This window comes from Lepisosteus platostomus, chromosome 17, assembly GCF_059453375.1.
Source record: "Lepisosteus platostomus isolate fLepPlt1 chromosome 17, fLepPlt1.hap1, whole genome shotgun sequence".
NCBI classification, from domain to species: domain Eukaryota; kingdom Metazoa; phylum Chordata; class Actinopteri; order Semionotiformes; family Lepisosteidae; genus Lepisosteus; species Lepisosteus platostomus.
This window is the reverse complement of record NC_142627.1, coordinates 11452545-11473082: the sequence shown is the minus strand read 5'-3', so window position 1 is coordinate 11473082 and position 20538 is coordinate 11452545. Positions and strand designations below refer to the sequence as shown.

The 20538-nt window shown below is 36.4% G+C and overlaps 1 protein-coding gene across 4 annotated transcripts in view; it reads right to left on the bottom strand.

Annotated features, from left to right (window-relative positions):
* LOC148646140 (uncharacterized) overlaps positions 1 to 20538 on the bottom strand; it is a 47399-nt gene that overhangs the window by 2752 nt on the left and 24109 nt on the right. For 2 of the 4 annotated variants that reach the window (XR_015927881.1, XR_015927883.1), the window contains 7 exons: positions 18946 to 19075; positions 15802 to 15983; positions 14707 to 14985; positions 11249 to 11294; positions 4177 to 4241; positions 3575 to 3698; positions 1787 to 1918 (listed from right to left, as the gene is read on the bottom strand). Coding sequence is in view for 1 of the 4 variants with exons in the window: in XM_088609675.1 (XP_088465801.1) it covers positions 14865 to 14985; positions 15802 to 15983; positions 18946 to 19075 (433 nt within the window). In the remaining 3 variants the exon portion in view is untranslated. Of the gene's footprint in view, positions 1 to 1786; positions 1919 to 3574; positions 3699 to 4176; positions 4242 to 11248; positions 11295 to 13115; positions 14986 to 15801; positions 15984 to 18945; positions 19076 to 20538 lie in introns of those variants that run through there. The other 2 variants (XM_088609675.1, XR_015927882.1) reach the window with 2 other exon arrangements.

Sequence of the window (20538 nt, the reverse complement as noted above, 5' to 3'; positions counted from 1 at the left end):
GACAATGTTGCAAGCAAGAAAAAACAAGAGAAATAGACCGTACCCAATTAAGATTTCTTTCTTAATAATCAGTTTAAAAACTATAATCATTTATTTAAATCTAACTAGGATATCACAAAGATCTGATGTTGAGTTAAGATCAGATTAATTATGATGTACTTGCTAATTCTCAAAATTATTAGCAATACAAGAATAACTATTTAGAGCAATACTATAATACTATAAAGCAATACTATAATATTATATACATATAAATAATGTTTGCGATTCAAAGCCATGAATGTGCAATGTGTTGAACACTGCATCAAGATCACATCCGTTTTTCTTTTTTCTTTTCTCTGTTACATGTTCAACAAAAGATGTCACCATAGTGGATCATAAGGGAACTATTTTGACCTGTTTACAGTTGAGAACAACCATGAAATTTAGACTTTTAAGAATGGCCAAGGTAATTTGCCTCTGGGATCTTCGGTATATTGAAAGAAAACTCCTTTTCACTGCTCTAACCTGTCATTTGATCAATATTTCTTTTTAGGTTGCTCTTTCATGGGAATACTACTGTTTCTCAGAGCATTCTGCAATGAGTCACATAGCAGTTAGAACTTAACAAAACCGAACAGACCCCTGCTGGCAAAACTCTTAGTTGTTGTAGCAAGGAGACAGCACAGTGAAATTGGGTCTTGTTTTGATGTGTAGTCTTGTGCACTTAAAGGTGAATAGAATCTGCATATTCCTGTCCAACAAGTAAACTTAATTTCTTTCATGAAAAATGTGTTTAGTTAAAATATTTTGAGACTGTTTCTTCAAATTAAGAGAAGAGTTAGACGAAGAACAGAAAGTTACAAATATTCTCCTCCTTCTGTTGTATAAGCAAGCAAGCTGAAAATGAGAAAAAGTGAGAATACTACTATCTCACTGCTAATATTTAACTTTACTTTGATTTGGAGGGTGGTGTGATGTCTTTCTTTTAGCACTGTAACTTTAATTAAATCTGTATAAATCCAAATACAGATTGTTTCTGACAACTGTCCTTTCAAGCCTTCAGATTCAATTCTGTTGTAATAAAATTACGTAAATATGTTGGTTAATTAGACTTTAATTTAAAAGGTTATTCCTTTCTTTATTTTTTTAAACAATATTTAACTTTGTCTATTATTAATCAGCCATTTTAAGGCCCATGTCTGTTTTGGAGACACATATAGTAGTGGATTGAATGAAAATAATTGAATATTTATATCTTTATCAGTTCTTTATTGATTGCAGTACAAATATTATGCAAATAGCTTTATATACTCATATATCTGATATATAGTGTATTTTGCACTTTTGCTTTTGTGGTACCCTGAGAAAATATTTCATTTCCTCCTACTAACAGCCATCCAGCAGAACTGACTTGGACAAATGTCTGTTGCAGTAACAATCAATACATTCAGCACATAAAAAGCTAGGGCATACAGTTTAATATATTTATTTTCTATTGATCGTTTTATAAGTGGTTCAGTTTACATGGGAAAAAATCTGGTAGACGCGGTGCTTTAATTGACACAATTAACCAGAGATTCAGAAACAAACATGCCTTAATATTTCGCTCTACATTTTGCGTACCCTTACGAATATACTGTGTTGTGATTCTTCTTTCTCTAATGAAGTGACTTGACAATTTTTTTTGACTCTATCTGGATAAGAGCTAATCAACAGGACCAAACCTCCGTTATTAAGGGGGGGCTGCTATGAAAGTGAAAAAAAATGGGCCGCATCAATGCGGCATCACAAAAACCTTTCTTACGTGCTAATGTATTGTGTCCCCATGGGAGGAGCAGCGGCACTGAGGCAGAGCAGATTTTTGCAATCACATGGAGTGTGGATGGTGAGACCCTTGAGTCTCGTTCGTGCTGCTTCAAGGCACGTCAGCTGGAATCTTCGAACAAGGGAGAGTCTTTATTTATTTTTTTCCTGCTCTGCAATAAGACGACACAAAGTGGCTTTAAATTTTTAAAGGCTGCACGACCGTGAAGCCAAAAGGAGATGCGACTGCTGCTTTTTAAAATAAAGAGTCGAATATATAAATTCGTTTTAAAGAATCCTATTAATACACATTAGTTTCATTTATTTCTGCTGAAGCTACTTTTAAAACTAATGTCTGACTGGATTTTTGATTACTTAAACTTCTACTGTGTTATCAAAAGTTGGAATGGCTTAATTGCCGAGAATTTAGTCCCTGTACGTTCATTCTAAAATGCAAAAGGCTGGACTCTTCACTGAATTGATTTTCTTACAAAAAAGCTCAAACATGATTCATATGATGACTACTGAAGTAGCTAGGTATGAAATAGGGCCCTCTTAAAACACATTTGTGTCCTTTCATAAGATGTGTTACAGCTGTCTTAGGACAAATTTAGCCAAGTATTACATATAAAATAAAGTACAAAGAAAAGGCTAAATTTGTCATTTTTATCAAAATCAAGATTGCAGCTCTTAGCTCGCTTCCTTCTTTAAAAAGAAGGGTTGATTGGCTTCACAGTTGTCAGCAATTCACACCTAATCATCTGCTCCATTTCACTGGTTGATTCCCACATGAGCATTTTGCACCATCCTAAAAACTCCACCAGCCCCAAGAAAGGAGCACAGAAAATAAAAATACTCAGGCAAGCCATATCCCCACTTTCCTGTAGATTTTCAGGTCAGGTCTGGCATGACTGGAAAATTGTAGAAAGAGTTTTTTAAAGAGGAAACAACAAAAGGTTCAGTGCAACATGCCCATCATGAAAGCAAGAAATGCAAGTGCATTTTTATTAACCCAGACTCATTAACAATTAAACATCATGTTCATGTTGAATCTTAACCAGCTGCCCTATATCTTAAAATCATTACTTTATGAACATGTTCTCCATGCTGCAGAGTCAAGAGGTGTGGAAATTGTGAGGAAAAGTTTTCCCCACTTCAGGTTAATTTAATTTCTTAATTTGAGACTGAAACATAGACGTTTGCAAGTCACTTTATATAGACAATGCCTACAGCAAAAAAACAGCAGTAAACCATATATAAATTTAAATAGTCTAGTGTATTGTATCTAGCAGCTTCTTAAATTATGCTAAGGGTAAAACAACCTAAGATTCCTGTAATGGCTCTGACATTATTAAGACAAGAGAGTGAATACACACTCACATTTTCCCCTTGCCTCAGTGACTGTCTTAGCCATTGTGTGTCATACTGTACAATTTCTGTACAGCTGTGGAAAATTATGTGTAAAATGCTTTGTTAACACCTTGCCCTTCAAAAAAGTAACAAGCTGAAGAGATGCTGTTCAATAAAATAATATGCAAAAGTGCCAGCACTTGACATTAAAGGATTGGTCTCCTGCTGAAAACACCACTTTATTACCACCAACTAACTAGGAGTGTGTCAGACCTGTGACAGGGCCCAGCCTTTGAACTGGATACAGATTTTGTTTTAAAAGGAGATGAGGTCTCTATTTAAGAAATGCAAAGAAAAAAAAGCCTGATGTCGACCAAAGACAATCAAGGCTTATATGCAAACACATACACTATGTATGTATACACATATAGAGATATACCTTCAGCATGGGGATCTTTAAATGATCAATTAGCTTCATCGTTGTGCTCTCCTCCTCACTTATAGCTGATGTGTGCTGAGTGTACTGGTGCACTTTGGCTGCCGATGCATCACTCAGGTGGATGCTGCACATTGGAGGTGTTGGAGAGGAGTCCACAAAAAATGCAGAGGTGTTGGAGAGGAGTACACAAAAATGCAGCTCAAAGTGCTTTACAGAGCAAACATAAAATAGCACGATAAAAATACAAGAGGCCATAAATTGTGAAGTATAAGATAAAAGCATAAAATAAAAGAAATGAGACAATAGTACTAATGGCAATAGGAAATACAAAAGAAGAGTAATAACCAGGAATTTTAAAATAAAATTTGTAATGATGTCAAATAAAGTAGAAGATCGTAAAAGATGATCACAAGGCATAAAACATCAATATAAAATGTCAACGTGAAATAAAAGGGAAAAATAAAAAATATAATTAAAAAAACAACAAACAATGATAAATTAATAGAAGCTAAATTTAAAAGGTATGTTTTACCTGCTTCTTAAAACAGCTCACTGACATTGCCTGTGGAATATGAACAGGGTAGTGGTAGTGCATTCCTTACCTTAGGTGCATGAATTCTTCATATCTCAGGAGTTAGGCTGGGCCAGGACGAGGAAAGGAGATGACCTACAATTAAAATCAGGTAAGTTTCCCCCTTCATCTATTTGTTGAATTACTTACCAACTTCTCAACCTGATGTGGTGTGTAGAGGAGCTGCAGGCGTGTAATGATTGCTGCACTTCTGTAGTGGATGAAGTGGGATCCCTCCTATATGTAATAGCACTTTGGGACCCATGGGTGTGAAAACTCATATATAAATGCACAGGATTATAATAAGTGGTTAGCATGCTGGTAGAGTCATGAAGTGCAGCTCTTCATACTGAGCTGCTATTTGACCTAAGTAGCAGAATTAATCAATATAAAATATTCTGAAACTCCAAAGTACACTACATCCATGAAATAAGGTCCATTAAAATTAGTCAGACTCCTTTCAGTTAGCATCTGGATGTTTTCAGTAAAACAGAGGAGTGGGCGTCTTAGACCTGTAATCTCTGGTACCAGTGCACAGTCTGAGACCTTCACTGCCATCTGGTGGAGGACATAAAAAGATACATTTGGAATTGGAAGAAAACACTTAATGTTTAGACTTTTACGTTTCAGCCCTATATAAGGTGTTTAATACTGATAAATAAACAGCAAGTTAGCATAATAAGACAGTCATTTCTAAGGTTGGATGAGTGGCAAGATTTCTCTAGCAATCCCTCAAACTGTGAGAATATAACTGGCCGATATGTGTTTGCCTGGGGTAGAAGAGAGAGTCAGGTGAGGTACTGTACGTGGATGTGATGAGTGTGTGGAAGTTCAGAGCTTCGCTTATTCTCCCAGTCATTAATACTGTTGTGCCAAATGAGAAACTGTGGGAGAACTACACCTACAGCTAAAAACATGCAGATGTTCCTCAGATAAAGAAATTCCTTTAATGGTTTGCTGAAGTTCCACAAACTCAGTCCTAACTGTACTCAGCTAACGGAGTAATATGATCACTCCCATTGTATGCACAATGCAGTAACTCAATTATTTTATATCATCCCATACTTCTTCCAGAGCCTTATCAAAGAATGCTACTTTGAAGTCTGATGCATACCCTTTGTATACTTGAGGATATTTTTGAAGAATCTATTTTAAAAAAAGGTCCAGAATCACAGAAATACTGTAAATTGAAATACTCTTAGCAAAACAAAAAACAAGACTTTGCAGTTTGTGAACAACTGGTGTATATAATTTTGAGGGGGATGCTGGGTAGGAAGTAGGCTGTTCTAGAATACAGTATACTATCTGCTAAGATGCAGTCAGGTTATTAAGCCATCTCAAACATACTGTTTTTGAAAAGGTATATACAATCTTCCCATGAATGAGTGACAGCCCATTGTACACACTCTACTATAATTTAAAAATAATAACTTGCTTGCTGTTAATATAGGAAAGCCATTTTGACTCCCCCGAAACAACGGAATACTCTCATCAGTTATGTGCAAAACCAGGAAGTTAAATATGTGGCAAGGTACTGTCCCGTAAAAACAAACAAAAACATTTTAAAAGCAGAGAAAAGAAAGAATGTTTTTCAAACCTGTAAACAGTTGAAATAGAATCTCATATCATATAAAGTGATATAGTATAGAAATAAACACAGTCCTGTGTTTTTTTCAAAATTATTGTATTAAATATATTTATATAAATGAAGAATTCTAAAAAATAATTATAATATCTGTACACATCATCGTTTATATTAATCGTGTTTTGCATTGCAGACTTTTTGTAGTAGCCTGTAGCTGTTTAAATATTTACCATCAGCACAAGAGAGAAATTCCAGGTTCCTTTCTTATTCAATCCCGTTTAAACAAGCCATTTTTCACACAAGGTACTGTCTGACCTTTCCCATTTTCTCTGGGCATGTGAAAGACATACAGAGGAATATATATATATAACCAGTATTCCTGAAAAGCTGGTTTAGATAGTCGATTAGCCAAGAAACCAATATCTCCGCACACTGTATGATAACGTCAGGTTGCAAGTTACGACTTCCTAGATCATCTGTATGACCTTGGTCTGCTTCTCTTTTTAGCCAGTAGGCTACACAGTTAGCTGACAGTGCTGGTGCCAGTAATTGTACAGAGCTTTATAAATGAGGTGCTTGTAATTCAGAGTGTGGGAAGAATTTTTATTATGCAAGAGAAACCAATGCCGGCAGCTCAAAGCCAAAGATCATTTCGGCACTGGAAGCTTAAATCCTTTTGATATTTTCCTGGCTTTTTTATAGAGAATACCATGCCCATATTGCCTTTGCTCTTTCTAGTCTTGCAATGCAAGCTGATCACCTGAGAAGGCACCTCTGTAATTGTGAATGGTCAGTAATCTTCCTTTTTGTTCCAAAAATGAAAGAAAGAAATAGCTGTGCCGATTGTGTAGAAGCCACAGATGAGGATGCCAAAACATTTATCACACACAAAGGGCTTTTGCTCGTTGTTGCCTGAAAATATTCTCTGTTGTGGGGAAAATCCATTCACCGTTTCAATGATATTGTCTACATTTTTATTCTTATTTAAATTAATATAATACTTTATTAGTGAAGTGAGTTTTAATGTTTCTCCTTTTTTTTCAGGATCCAAATTGGAGCCATTCATTTTAATATAAAAAGTGTGTAAATGAAGTTAGGTTTCCAGACAGAAAAATATTCATTTGTTTTCTAGGATAAAACCCTATCAAATATATGATATACAAGTTGTAACATGCTGAAAACTAGCACAAGTGGCCTTACCCTTAAGTAAAACCTTTTAATGTACTGTAATGCCCTATGTCATTCACCAGAGGAAAAAATATTGTAAGTGCCATTTCCTCAAGTAAGACCTTTATTTCAGCTCAAAGGTTTATATTTATTTTTCATCTTTTAAAATAAAACATAACACCAATTTGAAAAATACAAATTACTATGGAAATTATTGAACTCTTAAAACATTCATTCAAATCTGAAATAGATGTCCCACTTATCTTGTACTATCTCGTTCCTGAATGTATTAAATACAGTCTAGTGTGATTCAATTGTTCTAGATCTTGTATTTGGTCCAGATCTTGTATCTTGTATAACTGTATTGTTACTTTTTAGCAGTTTTGCATGTTTTAAAACTAAAAGTTAAAAACAAGACCAAAAACAAGACATACTGAATAATGAAAAATATAGAAGGAAACAAGTTCTGCACCTCAAGTTGATGACAGTTGTGGTATTAATGTCGTATGTGGGAGTAAAGGATGTGGATGGTGATGGATTGCTTTTGAGCACAAGTAACAAATTTCTGCCTTTCAAACTGGTGACATTCTGGCAGCCTCCCATAATGCATAGCATGAAAACAGGTTCTGGTTCTGGTGTCTAACAGGCTAATGCTGAAGCTATTATCCCTTCTTCTGTGTCTGTTTCTGAGGTGTTATGATTATAAATATTATAGTGCAAATTAAGATTAAATGGTAAGATATTCAAAGCCAGTAGTTGCCAAACAGCTCTGAGTCAGAATTTAGTAGAGATCCAGAGAAATGCTGTGCTCAGTTTTCCCATAGGATCTGTTAAAAAGCTTGCTACTGTACCTGATTGCCTAACATTTTTTTGATGGTAGGTGTGTACATTAATTGTATGTAATGGAGTGGTTTTACAAATCATCTATAATTTAAATGCAATTTTTAACACCACCTCATTGTAATTGTATCACATACAATGTTCGTAATTGTTACGAAACTCCTCAAAGGCATAATGTGAGAACAAAAAAATTATTAGTTGAAATACTATGCATAATGTCATGAGTAATTCCTTTCTAGTAGCTTGCACTAAGAAAATGTGGCTCAAATGTAGAACATTTAACTGTTAAACGTTCTATATGTGAGCCACATTTTCCTAGAGTGAGCTACTAGAAAGAAATGACTCATGACATTGTGCATAGTATTTCCCTTTAAACTATTTCTTTGAAGTACAGAATGAAAAAAAAATACTTCACACCAGCAGAACCTAAATTATTGCCTATTTCAGTAACAGTAAGTGGAAGCAGTAAAACATGTAGTTGATTTCCCAGCTTGAAAGAATTCTAAAACTACATTTTTAAAAGTTTTTTCTACTCTTATTTATTGTTTATTTTATACCTTCTACAGAATTCACACTTTAATAAATAGTGCATGCAAACTTCTAAATTGGGGGTAGCCAGTAAAGTAATTTGGAAAAGCCTGATGCTTAGGGAAATCCTGTTTAAAAGAAGACTTTTCATGGTTAGTTCTTAGTTCTTTTTTTTATACCTAACTATAATACACTTTAATTTTCCTTTTCTTATATGTTCTTCTTCACTATAAAGTCAAATAGAGAAAGAGCACTGACAATAAGAGAAGGATATTATTACAATTCAAATCCACTCAAATTCTTAAAACTCGTCAAGAAAAGTGCTACTAAGTTTCTTTTAAAGCCTTTTCAAGGTCGTATTTTCAAAGCTTTCTTGCAGGCACTGTACTGCTATAACTGAAATGATATCCCATATACAATGTAATGCCATTTGCATACAGGACTTCATGATATCCCTTTTTATATTGGAATCAAAACCAAAATTTCTTAATCTTGGGAAAATTATAAAAGGTCAACAACAATTGTGTAGTGCGACATCTGGGAGCAGGTAAAAGCCAAATAACAAATTTCGCCAGCAGGTGGCAGTAGCAGCTTTTTGTGCCGACTAAATGTGACTGCATCTGACTGTGTGAACAACAAAGAACCTAAAAGATCACAATCAATCAGGATGAGGTTAAGACATAAATAACCCCGGGACTTTCTAAACTGTCTGCTACCTCCTTATTAGCGTTAGATTTACGGATTTAAATGACTGAGCCCATTTTAACCCAGCAAAATTAAATGGGATGCCTGAAGTTGAATTTGCTAAATGAAATGTGTATAGTGGTTGTATCTTGACTCATTCACAAGCACTGGCATGACTGAGACAGACTGGACCTACAACATGAGACTTCAAAAGCTTTAATTTATTTTTTTAGTTGCATTAATTAAAATTAAAATAAAAGACCAGGAAATGACAATTATGGCTTTCTGCATTCACTATATCTTAAAACAAATAGCTATTAAACCTAAATATACTGTACTTGGCTAGGATGTCATAGGTTAAGGTTTATAGACATTATTGTATATTAAGTTAATGTAAGGAGTTAGGTAGGAAAGATAAAGGCCTGGGGCAAATTTAATTTTACAATTCAGCTCATTGACCTAAGACCTAAGCCTGATGCCATTACTTCCAAAGTACAGTATGAGATGTTGTCAAACATTCTGTGAAAGCTTTAGAAAAATAACATTTGAAAAGGAATAATACTGGCTGCCCTGATCTGATGATTTTAAGTTCACTGCCATCCATTCTCAAGCATCCTGACCTTAAAAATGTTGCGTTTCTTTCCTCTTGACAACTGCACACCTGTTTTAAAAAACATATGATGCATCTTTTGCTGGCAGGCTGGGTAGGAGCGCAATGCTGGTACTTCGTGAGGCTCCAGGCACGGTTTGTGCTCCTCAGATGAAGCATCACGCGGGAGACACTCCACTACATCGCCTGGTTCATTGGCTAACGTTTAGCAAAACGTGGTTCAACAAGTCACTGAGGCAGCGGCTCCCAAAGAAAGGCCTGCTTGTGTCTTCAGCTTTCACGAAACGAATGCACTTGTTATCGTTTGTTCTAGGCGCCACTCTGTTTCACAGCCAGCTCTTAAATCTTTTTTCCGACAAGTATTCTGCTTGTATTTTTTGAGGACCTGCAAGGACCTGCAATGTTTCAAGCAGCAAAGACCTGCTCATTTGTCTTCTTCTTTGCGATGTTATTGAATACACAGACACCTTAACAGATGTGCTGCCTGACTTCAGCACTCTAGCTCGTTAAGCATTTCTCTAATTCCCATGGAATCAACAGAAATTCCTTCGGCCACATCCTGTGCTGGGTTCATGCAGGGCTTTGGCATGTATCCACTTATTTACTAGACGATACCCAAAAAAAGAAAGGCTGCTTGACAAATAAACATATGCCTGCTAAAAATGACCTCCTCAGCCAGACACAATTTCCACTGAGGAGCTTTGCTTTGCACACGAACATATTTGAAATAATTCAAGCAAGTCTCAGGGGCAGCTACATTCTCATAAACAACCTAGCCACTGCAATGTCGATAATCAATTGTATTTTACACATCTCCTCCATGTAATTAGCAGAACATTCATTTAAATTTGTTCCCATGCAATAATGAAGGGCTTGGTGAAACCTAGTACAAATATATTATTTTCTAGACATTTAGTTAGGGAAAGCCATGGATAATTTTAGACTTGGGATAATTTTAGAGGTCGATTTTGTATTTGCCCAGGAAAACAATAATGTAATACTCCTTTTCTACTTTAAAAGAAAAGGTTACATATGCATATAGGAATATAGGTGCCAGGATATAATGACACACTATATATAGAGAAGGAGACCACAAAAAAGCTAAGTGTTGAACCCACCAGGTTTTGATGATTATAGCATCACCACATGCTTGTGACCAACCCGTAGAAGCACTACCAGGAGGCGACATTAAGATTCAAACCTACTATGGTTCCCACCCCTAGACAAGGCCAAAGGATGGCAACCTTGTGCGATGAGAGATCGTATTATTATTAGTCCTCAGTCATCTAATCTCTAGGTGATACACTAATGGACTACTCTAATGGTGCATTTTTTAGTAGGATTTTGCAGTTCCATATTTACTATCTTCTCTGTTGGCAAAATAAGACTGTTCTTCTCAAGAAGACAAGATATTTCAGGAATCCAATTGTTACGTAGATCAATGAAGCAGGCTGCTATTACCAGCTACAGCTGTCACACAGAGTAATATCTTCCGTAATTTTGAGTTGATTACTTGTAAAAGACTTACAGTATCACACTGATCAACAGCGTGATAAGAGTTATTAATTTCTATAATGTGTTATATCCATGCACTTGCATCCTTGATATACAGTGTGTTAGAACAACTTCAGAAAACTGTGGTGCACCATAAAGGCCAGTCAGTACATAATCAATAAAAATGAAACTTACACACAATACTCCTGTTCATCATCCTAATGCTCTTCCAGGCTGTATCCTAATAGAGTAAAACATTTTAAAACAAGCTTCTTTACTTGATATACAGTATATACAACATTCAAAAATCTTTTCTTTTAATAAACAGTTTTTAAGCAGGTTTCGCATGCAACCAGAAATTCTAAAATCTGTGTTAGTTGGCATGAAATTATGTAATATGCATACGTAACATTTTCTGGCAAGCACAGGTTATTTCTTAAGAAATCTATAACATGTCCATATACGCCAAGAGCTCCTGCTCAATTAACTTTGACCTTTCAGCAACATGCAGCTGGGAGGGGTGCTGTACTCTCGACAATACAGTAATAGGAGCGGGAATCTGCCTGTAAACAGATGAGTTCCGCAAACCCAGCTCTACCATCTTCACACCACTGTCAGCCAACCTCTTACCCACCTAACTCTGCAAGACCAGACAAAATCCTGATCCAGGCTTGTGTGCTTGCAGAAAGCCTGAACAAAGATATGTTCTATGGTTTCCTCCCACACAAAATTTGCCACATTCGTGCATTGCAAATGTTCTATGCTATTGGTGACGGGGGTTTGTGTGTTTTTGTTGACCTACTCCTGCTGCTTTTGTTTTTGTTCTGGTTTGTTTTTCAATGGAAAAAAAGGGCTCTTTAAAGAGCCATGGTAAGACAGGATCGTGGGCTGGGGGTGGGGGGAACCAGTGAGAGGCTCAGAATGCCTTTTTTCTTTCGCCAGCATCTGTGTTTATGGAAGTGGCTTCAGTTCCCTCTCCGCTGAAAATGTTAATATGTTTCTTATAAAAGCAGCAATTACAAATTCCCTCCGATTTATTCCTGAGCCTCTTTGGAACCTTCTCGGGTTCTGACCTCTTTTTAATTGTTCAGCAACGACTTGTCGACTGTGACCTCCTTTGTGTGCTGTTCCCTGGGTTTGGATTATATCTTCCTTTTGATTGTTTTATACTTCCTCCAGCAAAGCTCTCGGCATTGTCTGGGTACACGGCGTGCTGGATAACTGATTTGTTTTTAGAGCAGCAGGCATGGGTTAAATCATGTACAACAACGATATTCAAAAGGCTTCCTTTCAGCTCTTTTCTAGCAAATACAATTATACTGATGGTAAAAAGTACAACTTATGTCATAAAAAAGGAACTTTGTACTTTTGTCTGTTTCAAAGGCCCTGCTTCAGAATTCATTAAGTTGTCTTGGCTTTTGTGCTCTTGTCTAAAAGCGGGAATCCTCCGAAACTTCTGCGATTGCATAGGTCTCTGTTTCTTTGAATGGCTTTAAAGGATTTCTTCACAGACTAGATTTCTTGCAGCGGAAATATGAAGCTGGCAAAGGAAAGGCTCCAATGTGAAATAACAGTGCCAAGCCAGTAAGTGTATTTGCCATCCAGTTCTTGGTGTGAACTAATTAAAAAGTAAATTCAAAGAACTTTGCTGAGGGTTGCTTTGCCACTGTATCTGTGGTCACAGGGAGGGGATAATAAGAGAGAAGATGTCAGTCAGCTTAGCAGGGTGTCTGCATTTCCATTGACCGACCTATTAATTACTCTACTCATGTTCTGCCTTGATTTTTAAAATCCCACAAAAAATTAGCTCTGTCATCTTGTGTGCAGACAGTTCCCCATGAAGGTCAATGGGTTGGAACAAGTGTCATGAAGGAAAGGCAGTACGCCTTCTCAGAAAATCTCACTTGCAAACTGAAATGCCAAGGGCTCATTATTATGCTTAACGAACATCATCAAGGTTAAAAATAAAGTTCATCCACAGCATATAAATAGCCCTTCAGCCGATAATTGCAGCCTTATGCCAAAAAGTCACAGGATTCACGAGCATGCTTCCAGTTTACACTTTTAATATTTTTATTTTTGTTCTATTTTACCATGAAGGGCATGGAAAAAAATATTCTGTATCTGTAGCTTAAATTAATTCTGGGACTTTGACTTTGACGTTGCATTACATTACTGTTTACTTTCCATGAAATTGTCCATTAAGACTGGGATCAATTTTTCCACTGGAAGGTGCATCTTCTTGAGGAACAGCATTAGGCAGTTCACTCATCATCACAACATGGAGCACAGCCAGTTACCACATTGTTCAAACTGAGTGCCAGCCAGGAATATCTTGCTTGTTTACTCCTGAGAGATCTTCTGATCATATCACGTTCATTTGGACAGACAAATGCAAGCAGCTTGACACAGCATCTTTACGTTGAATAAAGAAGGGTGCGTCTAGTCAACATTGAGTAGTGATGAAGTTTTTCAATGTTGAAAACTTATGAACTTATGAAAACATATTTTTTAGGAATTGAATGTTCTTAGAATATTTTACATGAATGTATTGGCAGTGAATTACACAAGTTCTGACACCACCATTTACTGTATTTATTGGCTGAAACCAGTAAATGATATAAATATATTTTATAATTGTCAGTAAATCTAAAAGAAACAGAATACATCCTATAGAAAGAAGTAAAAAAAAATGAAAACAAAAACGGGTGTTAATCTGTTTTCCTGTACAGTCCTTTATTTTACCCACAAAAAGCACAATTAAGCTTTTAGGTCACCAATGATGAGTAGCACAGAAAGAAAACAAGACTTCTACATGTATTTTTCTCTGCTGAGCAGCAAGGTGAGGTTATCTTCATATGTGGCCCCAAGTGACTATTTGTAACTTGATTAATGGGCAAGCAGTGAACCTGAGAAAAAGGACAAGCTGCATGACAGCATATATCAACAGCTGCAACAACGAGGTGCATAGGTTACATATAGGATAACACACAGTGCCACTCACTCTCAGTATACTGTCACCCTCAAGGCAGAGCTATCTCAGCACCCCTAAGTATTTGCAACATAAATAAATGTCAATAAACTCACCTGTCTCAAGGTGTGGTGTGGTTACATAGTATAGAAGCATGCACAAGAGTATGATAAACAAACAACATTTTCACTCATGGATCCCAGAAAAATCCCAGACAAATTGAATGATCGAATGGAATTTGTGAGACCAACAAAAGCAGCAGGAAAACAAAGTAAATAGGCAGAGCCCTCTTTACCGGACCTTCACTTGACCTTAAGCTACTCTAATTGTCAAGGTCTAAAAAAAAGGTTTCTAATGGAATTGGGGTGCTTTTTTAAAGAAGGGGCAGAACACATAAACCTTCTCTAGACCTGTTATTACGCACATTCTTGCATAAATAAGAAGGTGCTTGTTGTGGAGGTCACGCAACAACCCAGAAAGGTGACTCCTTTGAGTGGGAAAAAAAGCAGGCTGTAAAAGTCCAAAGGCTACGAAAAGGGAGAAACACAACAGCTCTGTCTTCTAATGTGAATAAAGTCATTTTTTTCCTGCCTACTTCTTCTTTAATCGTTAGTGGAAATATCTCTTGAATCGTACGTGGGAAGGTTCAAGAGTAAAAGAAAATAGTTTTTTTTATACAAACCAAAGGATTTAGCTTGGTGTCCACTTTGCATCTGTGTGCCTTCACCCTCGCCTCACTGAGCTCAGAGGTTTCAGTGGCCTGGTAAGTCCCTCAGGCCCGGTCTCGTCGGACTCTTGATTGCCGACCGCTTCGTCCTGAACATCAAGGCACGGACAGGGCTAAGAAATGAAAGGGACGGGCCTTCGCAGAACAACAATTAGGCAGCTTTGACAGCTGAGTAATGGCTTCAGCTCTTCCTCTCTATAATCCACCACGCTCACCCCGTTCACCTCCACCAATCTAAAATGGAAACAGATGGACACACAAGGCCTGAGAACTGTGGTAACTGAATCACTGAGTAACAGTTTAACATTATTAAACCTGCAGCAGCAACAGAGTAATTTAGCACTGCCAATGGCCCCCTGAGAAACATGAATCGTTGCACAGTGCGCAAATGATTTATAGAAACTTCCTTTGAAGCAAGTGCAAGAACAAAGTTATGGAAAGGGATTAAACAATCTTAATTCCCAAATGATTGTCAGGAAAAAAGCGTTCATATCATTTTAGCTTGTATTTTTTAGACCCATGGGGCAATGGCAAAGGCAAATTCCCTGAAAGGAATAAAAAACATTTTCTTTTTAATTTCATCAAATAAAGCGAAACGGTTGAGCTGCTGGTAGGAACTCTTCCACCGTTTTGTTTTGTGGCAGTACATTTTCTCGAAAGGAGATAGGATTTCATTATGCAAAACCTATGACTTTCTTTCCATAAAACATACAAGAAAGAAGGGGTTATGTAAAGCCTTACATAATATCCTTGCACTTGGTACTGTATGTGTAGTACTCTATAGTACATTGTTGTTATTTCATCGGTTCATACACTTTTTGGTCAGAATCACGCTCTGTGTTTAAAGGGTTTCCTGTTATGCTGTCCTCTGCTGATTGTTACCATGGTAACCATTACAAAGGAAAATAACCACTCAGGAGGAAGCATTGATTATTTTTGATCATGTGCAATTATTGTTCTTTGTGTTCTTCCAGGATTGTTAAAGATTTTAGGTGGTAGGTTGCAACTCCAAATCTTTAAATGCATCCTTAGAAGGCCCTGCTGTATTACCTGTCATTCATGCAGAGTTTGGAATTTCCAACATCTACAACCACAAGTCCGCTCCCTTCTTTTAGCTGTACTCTGAAGCCATAAGTGCCAGCAGTCGCTGTCTCCTGAATAGCTAACAGCACTGCTGGGGGCTGATGGGATAGCAGCTGGCCCAACGTACAGCTCGTCCTGTTGTCCCTGGCCTGTAAACAAACCATGGAAATGCAGGACAAGGTGTAATGAAGCAGAAACAGAGTAGTCTACTCAAACATACCTTCTCCTCTTCTCCTGGGTTCTCTAATTTTTCAGTTGCTGTGTGTTTAATGGAATATATTCATGCCCTTAATTGATTCATTTTCAAGTAAAAGGAAGCACAGCATTGCTAACGCCCCTGGTGGCACATTAATGTTGTGGGCCCGTCAGATTCAGCATTTCTTTGTTTACTTGAAATGACTGTTTGTCATAAACCAGAAACCTTCTACAGCTCTTCTCTTCAAAGAAGAGGTCATTTGAAACTTTTGAAACTTCAGGCAAGAGCAAATGAACTGTGGTTCTGAACAAATTAACTGTGGTCTGGAATCAAGCACTTCGCGTTCAGTTGGCATTGTCTGTCAGTTAGTGTCGCGGGTGATGTTTTTCTAAGTCTGTCCTCAGTCTCCAGAATGATATGTGCTGAAATATTAACAACCACATTCTTAGAGCATTGGTATGAAAGCCACTGTTTCACAGTCTTTTGAACCTAGGAGCAAGCTGATGCTTCCATGCAATGGGTCCAATTGTAACGGTGAAATGCAAACAAGCCTTTGCTTTCTCTACATAAAATGCAGTCATCTGTGCAAAAGATGTGTACACCACTACCTAGCTCATGTTGAAAAATCACTTGTTTCATTAATAATTTGGAAACACAAATGGTGAAAGTGAACATATGGTAGTGGGAGAGATAAGAACTCTTGTTTCTCAGAGAATACCACTTAAGCTGGGGTGCTTAAAATCTTCCAAATACTTAGGTCCAGAATTCCAGTGATTTTTTTTCCTCCCAAGCTGTGTGAACGCCTCCAAGCTATCAACATTTCTCCACATAGGTCACTGGGAAGGCTCCATTGAAACATAAAAGCAGGACCTGCTTTAGATCTCCATGAAAATAATTCTTTAAAAACACCAGTAATGCATATCACCTTCGTCTGAATTCCTTCCGATTATGAGTGTGCCTCTCTTGAAAGTCTATCTTAACTTAATGGTTAAGTTATTTATTCAAGGAGGCCATCGCTGGGGTAAATAGGAGCAGAATTCATAATCAATTCAAGCAGTTTAATTTTCAATTCACATTGATTTGATTGAACTGCAATTCAGAGTTTCACAATTAAAGCACAACAGATGTTGTTTTAGCGAGTGGCATGTAAGAAGAATCTGAGTGCCACATGAAATATTGTTATGCATAAGCAGAATTGTTCAATATTTACTGTACGGGAAAATATTTAAGACTGATTGGATCTTTTCATTGATACTAAGCAAACAGACTTTTTTATCCATCCTTCCATCAATCTGATATTGGGAAGCCGCTTATTTGTGATGTGAAGTGTCGCAATCAGGATACATTTTTAATTTTGGTTTCATAAATTGATTTTAATATTGTATGTTGAGTGTAGTAGTAAGATGTACATCTGTTGCTCATATTAGTTCATGTAAAATGGATCCCTTTTGTCTAAGCAGGGCTGTCTTCAAGAAATATCTGCCTATAGGCAGGAATGCACACAGATATCTACCTGTCTTTATGTGATCTATGTCAAAATCCAAAATGCCTCAAATGCACATGTGCCATAGAGGCAGATCTGCCTTAAGGAAAAATGTGGTGGTATATTTGCAGGTTATCAATCTGACTCCTTATCATTATAAAGAACTTAACTAATAACTAAGCAGGAAAAGGTCAAATGAATATACTGTATATATAAAGGTAAAGATTCCATGTATGGAAAAAAAGTATTTGCCAAAATACAGCAGGCAAAAAATAAAATAATCATAAATAAAAAGTTTTTTTAAGTAGCTTGCAGCTGAGATTTATAAGTCAAATGGCCCAGTTAAGCTTATTTCCTCAGCATGTTTTTTTTCTTAAAGACTGTTTTATTAACGCTCTGACGGATCACAAAGACTAAGATTATGATGAAACATTTCCTTGTTGTCCTCAATAAAAAGCTGGTACCACCACCGAAAAAAAAAAAAAAAAACGAGTGTCTGCTCTTTATTAGAAAGAAGACGAATGTCTGGCAAGGCTAGGCTGATCAGAATTATTTCTCAGGCTTTTTCTACTGTCTGACCTGTACGTTAACCTTGATTAGGTCACATGATAAATATTAACATTTGACTTTTCCCACAAACTTGGCACCTAAAAGAAGCTCAGGAGCTCGGCTGTGACACATGGATTTCAAAGCAAACTGCAAGTGTTCTTTGATAGCACCCCATACTTCGTCTGTGAGAGGATGAAAGTACTGAGTAAAATTCAGTGGGTGAGAAAGAATTTGATTTTGTGAAGAAATCTGGTTCAGGTCAGATTTTGTTTCTAGTGCAAACAGAAATGTCCGTTATTTTTTCATTAATTTTGCACAGAGAAAACAAAAGCGTTCTGATTATGATGATGTTAAAACATTAAGTTGACTTAAAAATATTATTTCGCATTTCAATAGTATTGCTAATTATATGTGCAGGTTTTCATCTGCACATTGAACTACATGATAATGTGTTTTTATTTCAAATTGGAAATCTCTAATGAAAACTCTGAAGCAAGCAACCAAATAAATCTGTTAGTGGAGGTATTGAAGTGATAAAGATAAGACATATACAATAGAGCTATGTTAGCTAGAAAGATATGCATATTCAAAGATTTTTTTGTTTATATTTTATTCTTTCAATCATGGTATACATGCAGTTTACCCAAGGTTTATTTAAATAGTATATTCAACCTTGTATTATGATAAAGGCAAAGAAATTAGGACTGTTTGTGGCTTTTTGGAACAAAGTCAGTGTTGTTCATTAAAGCTCACACATTAACATTAAAAGGTCACACATATCCCCACATTATGCTTAGGGAATACATCACTTGATAGCTGAGTGCAGCCTCAGGCCTGAACAGGAACTACCAACGCGTATTGATTGAGCGCAATAAGAATTTACCTTGACTTTGCACATTTGATGTGCTGACTTCAAACGAGCCATCTGCTGATTCAGAAATATTATGTTGATCTCTTCCATAAAGATTTGGCAATCGAGTTTCATCTTGTCAAAAAGGTGAACTTCAATGGGGCTTCAACAAAAGACCAGAAGCACAGTGTGATAAATCATTCCTTCCAATTTCCAGTGTCCACCTACTGTTTTAACCAAGACCTTCACAAAGAGGGTAAAAAGCAATAAAACTTAAAATGTCAAAAACCCTCTTATTTCTATTTTTTTTTAAATAAATCTTTCGTAACTTTCGTGCAAAGAATGCACAGTAATTATGTTGTCAGCACCCTGATCAGGTAATAATATTATAAATTGACCTTTAAACTGCTACCAGCAAAAGAGATAATAACACTAACAGCTAAAAATGCTAAAGCGACATGATGTAAAGCTGTTTTAGTAATTGCATTACATAATGGTGTGTAATGGAGAAATAAGGGTTCACCTTTTCAGGCTCACTTGCAGCTAAATTTTGGATGTAAAAAAATAAAGCGACCATTTAAAAAGAGTTCACCGTAAAAAATAAGACGTGCATTTTAAACTTTTGTGACAGTCAATGTGGTTTGTGTGATAAAGCTGATTAATCTTTATCAGATATATTATGTTTCCTAATTTCCTGAATGCATTATAATTAATATATTTCTACCCTAAAAGTATCGTTATCTGTTGTAAAAAGGTGTGACAAAACAAAAATCAGGAAACTGTGACAGAACAAGGCACTGTGGGTGAACTGTATGAGTCTGAAGGAATTTCTTTTCAGGAAACGTCCTATTGTGTTATCTCACTGAGAAATCTAGGTGCTTATTATTCAAGGGGTCACAAAGATATAGCCAGGATATAATTTTTCAAAATTTGCTGACTCCTTCTATTTGTGTTCTCAGTTGATAAGGCAGGTACTGAACTTTCGTATTTCTGCCTCTGCCTGTTCAGAGTGAAGATGTGCCCATGGGACTCAATGGTCCCAGTCAGGGCTGATTACTAAAATTACTCAAACATCAGAGTACATCTGATCCTTGGGACTTTGGTGGTATGACATAGTTTTATTCATACTGTACAATCGGGGGAAGAATTTAAATTTATTCCTGGTGTTTCTCACAATTAAATGTAAGAGCACATCAATGTGATTAACATAATGTTCGTCATTACGTTTGTATGGACTTGCACTTTCTGATTGTGGGTTATTCTGTAATTACATGGGAACTAAATTAAAGCAAATTTTTACATTAAACAAGATTAAACAGAGCTTTCATAATCTATATAACTGTAGGCTAAGAGCCTTTTTTAGATTTTTTTGAGTTAAGTCTCATTAACTGTTTTCTGTTATCCTTTCAACTAATAAACACATGGGTTTGTAAAAACTGCTTTAAAAAAACTTAATACTGACATACTGTTTTGCCAGATGTAGAGATCACAACTGTTGTACACTCAACTAACATACAACTAAGTCTAAGTACAGTATGCTGACAATGCTCAATAAGCAAGATAAGGCTTGCTACTGTATGTAAGCTTAATGGGGCTTATAATGTCTTCATACAAATTTTATGTCTA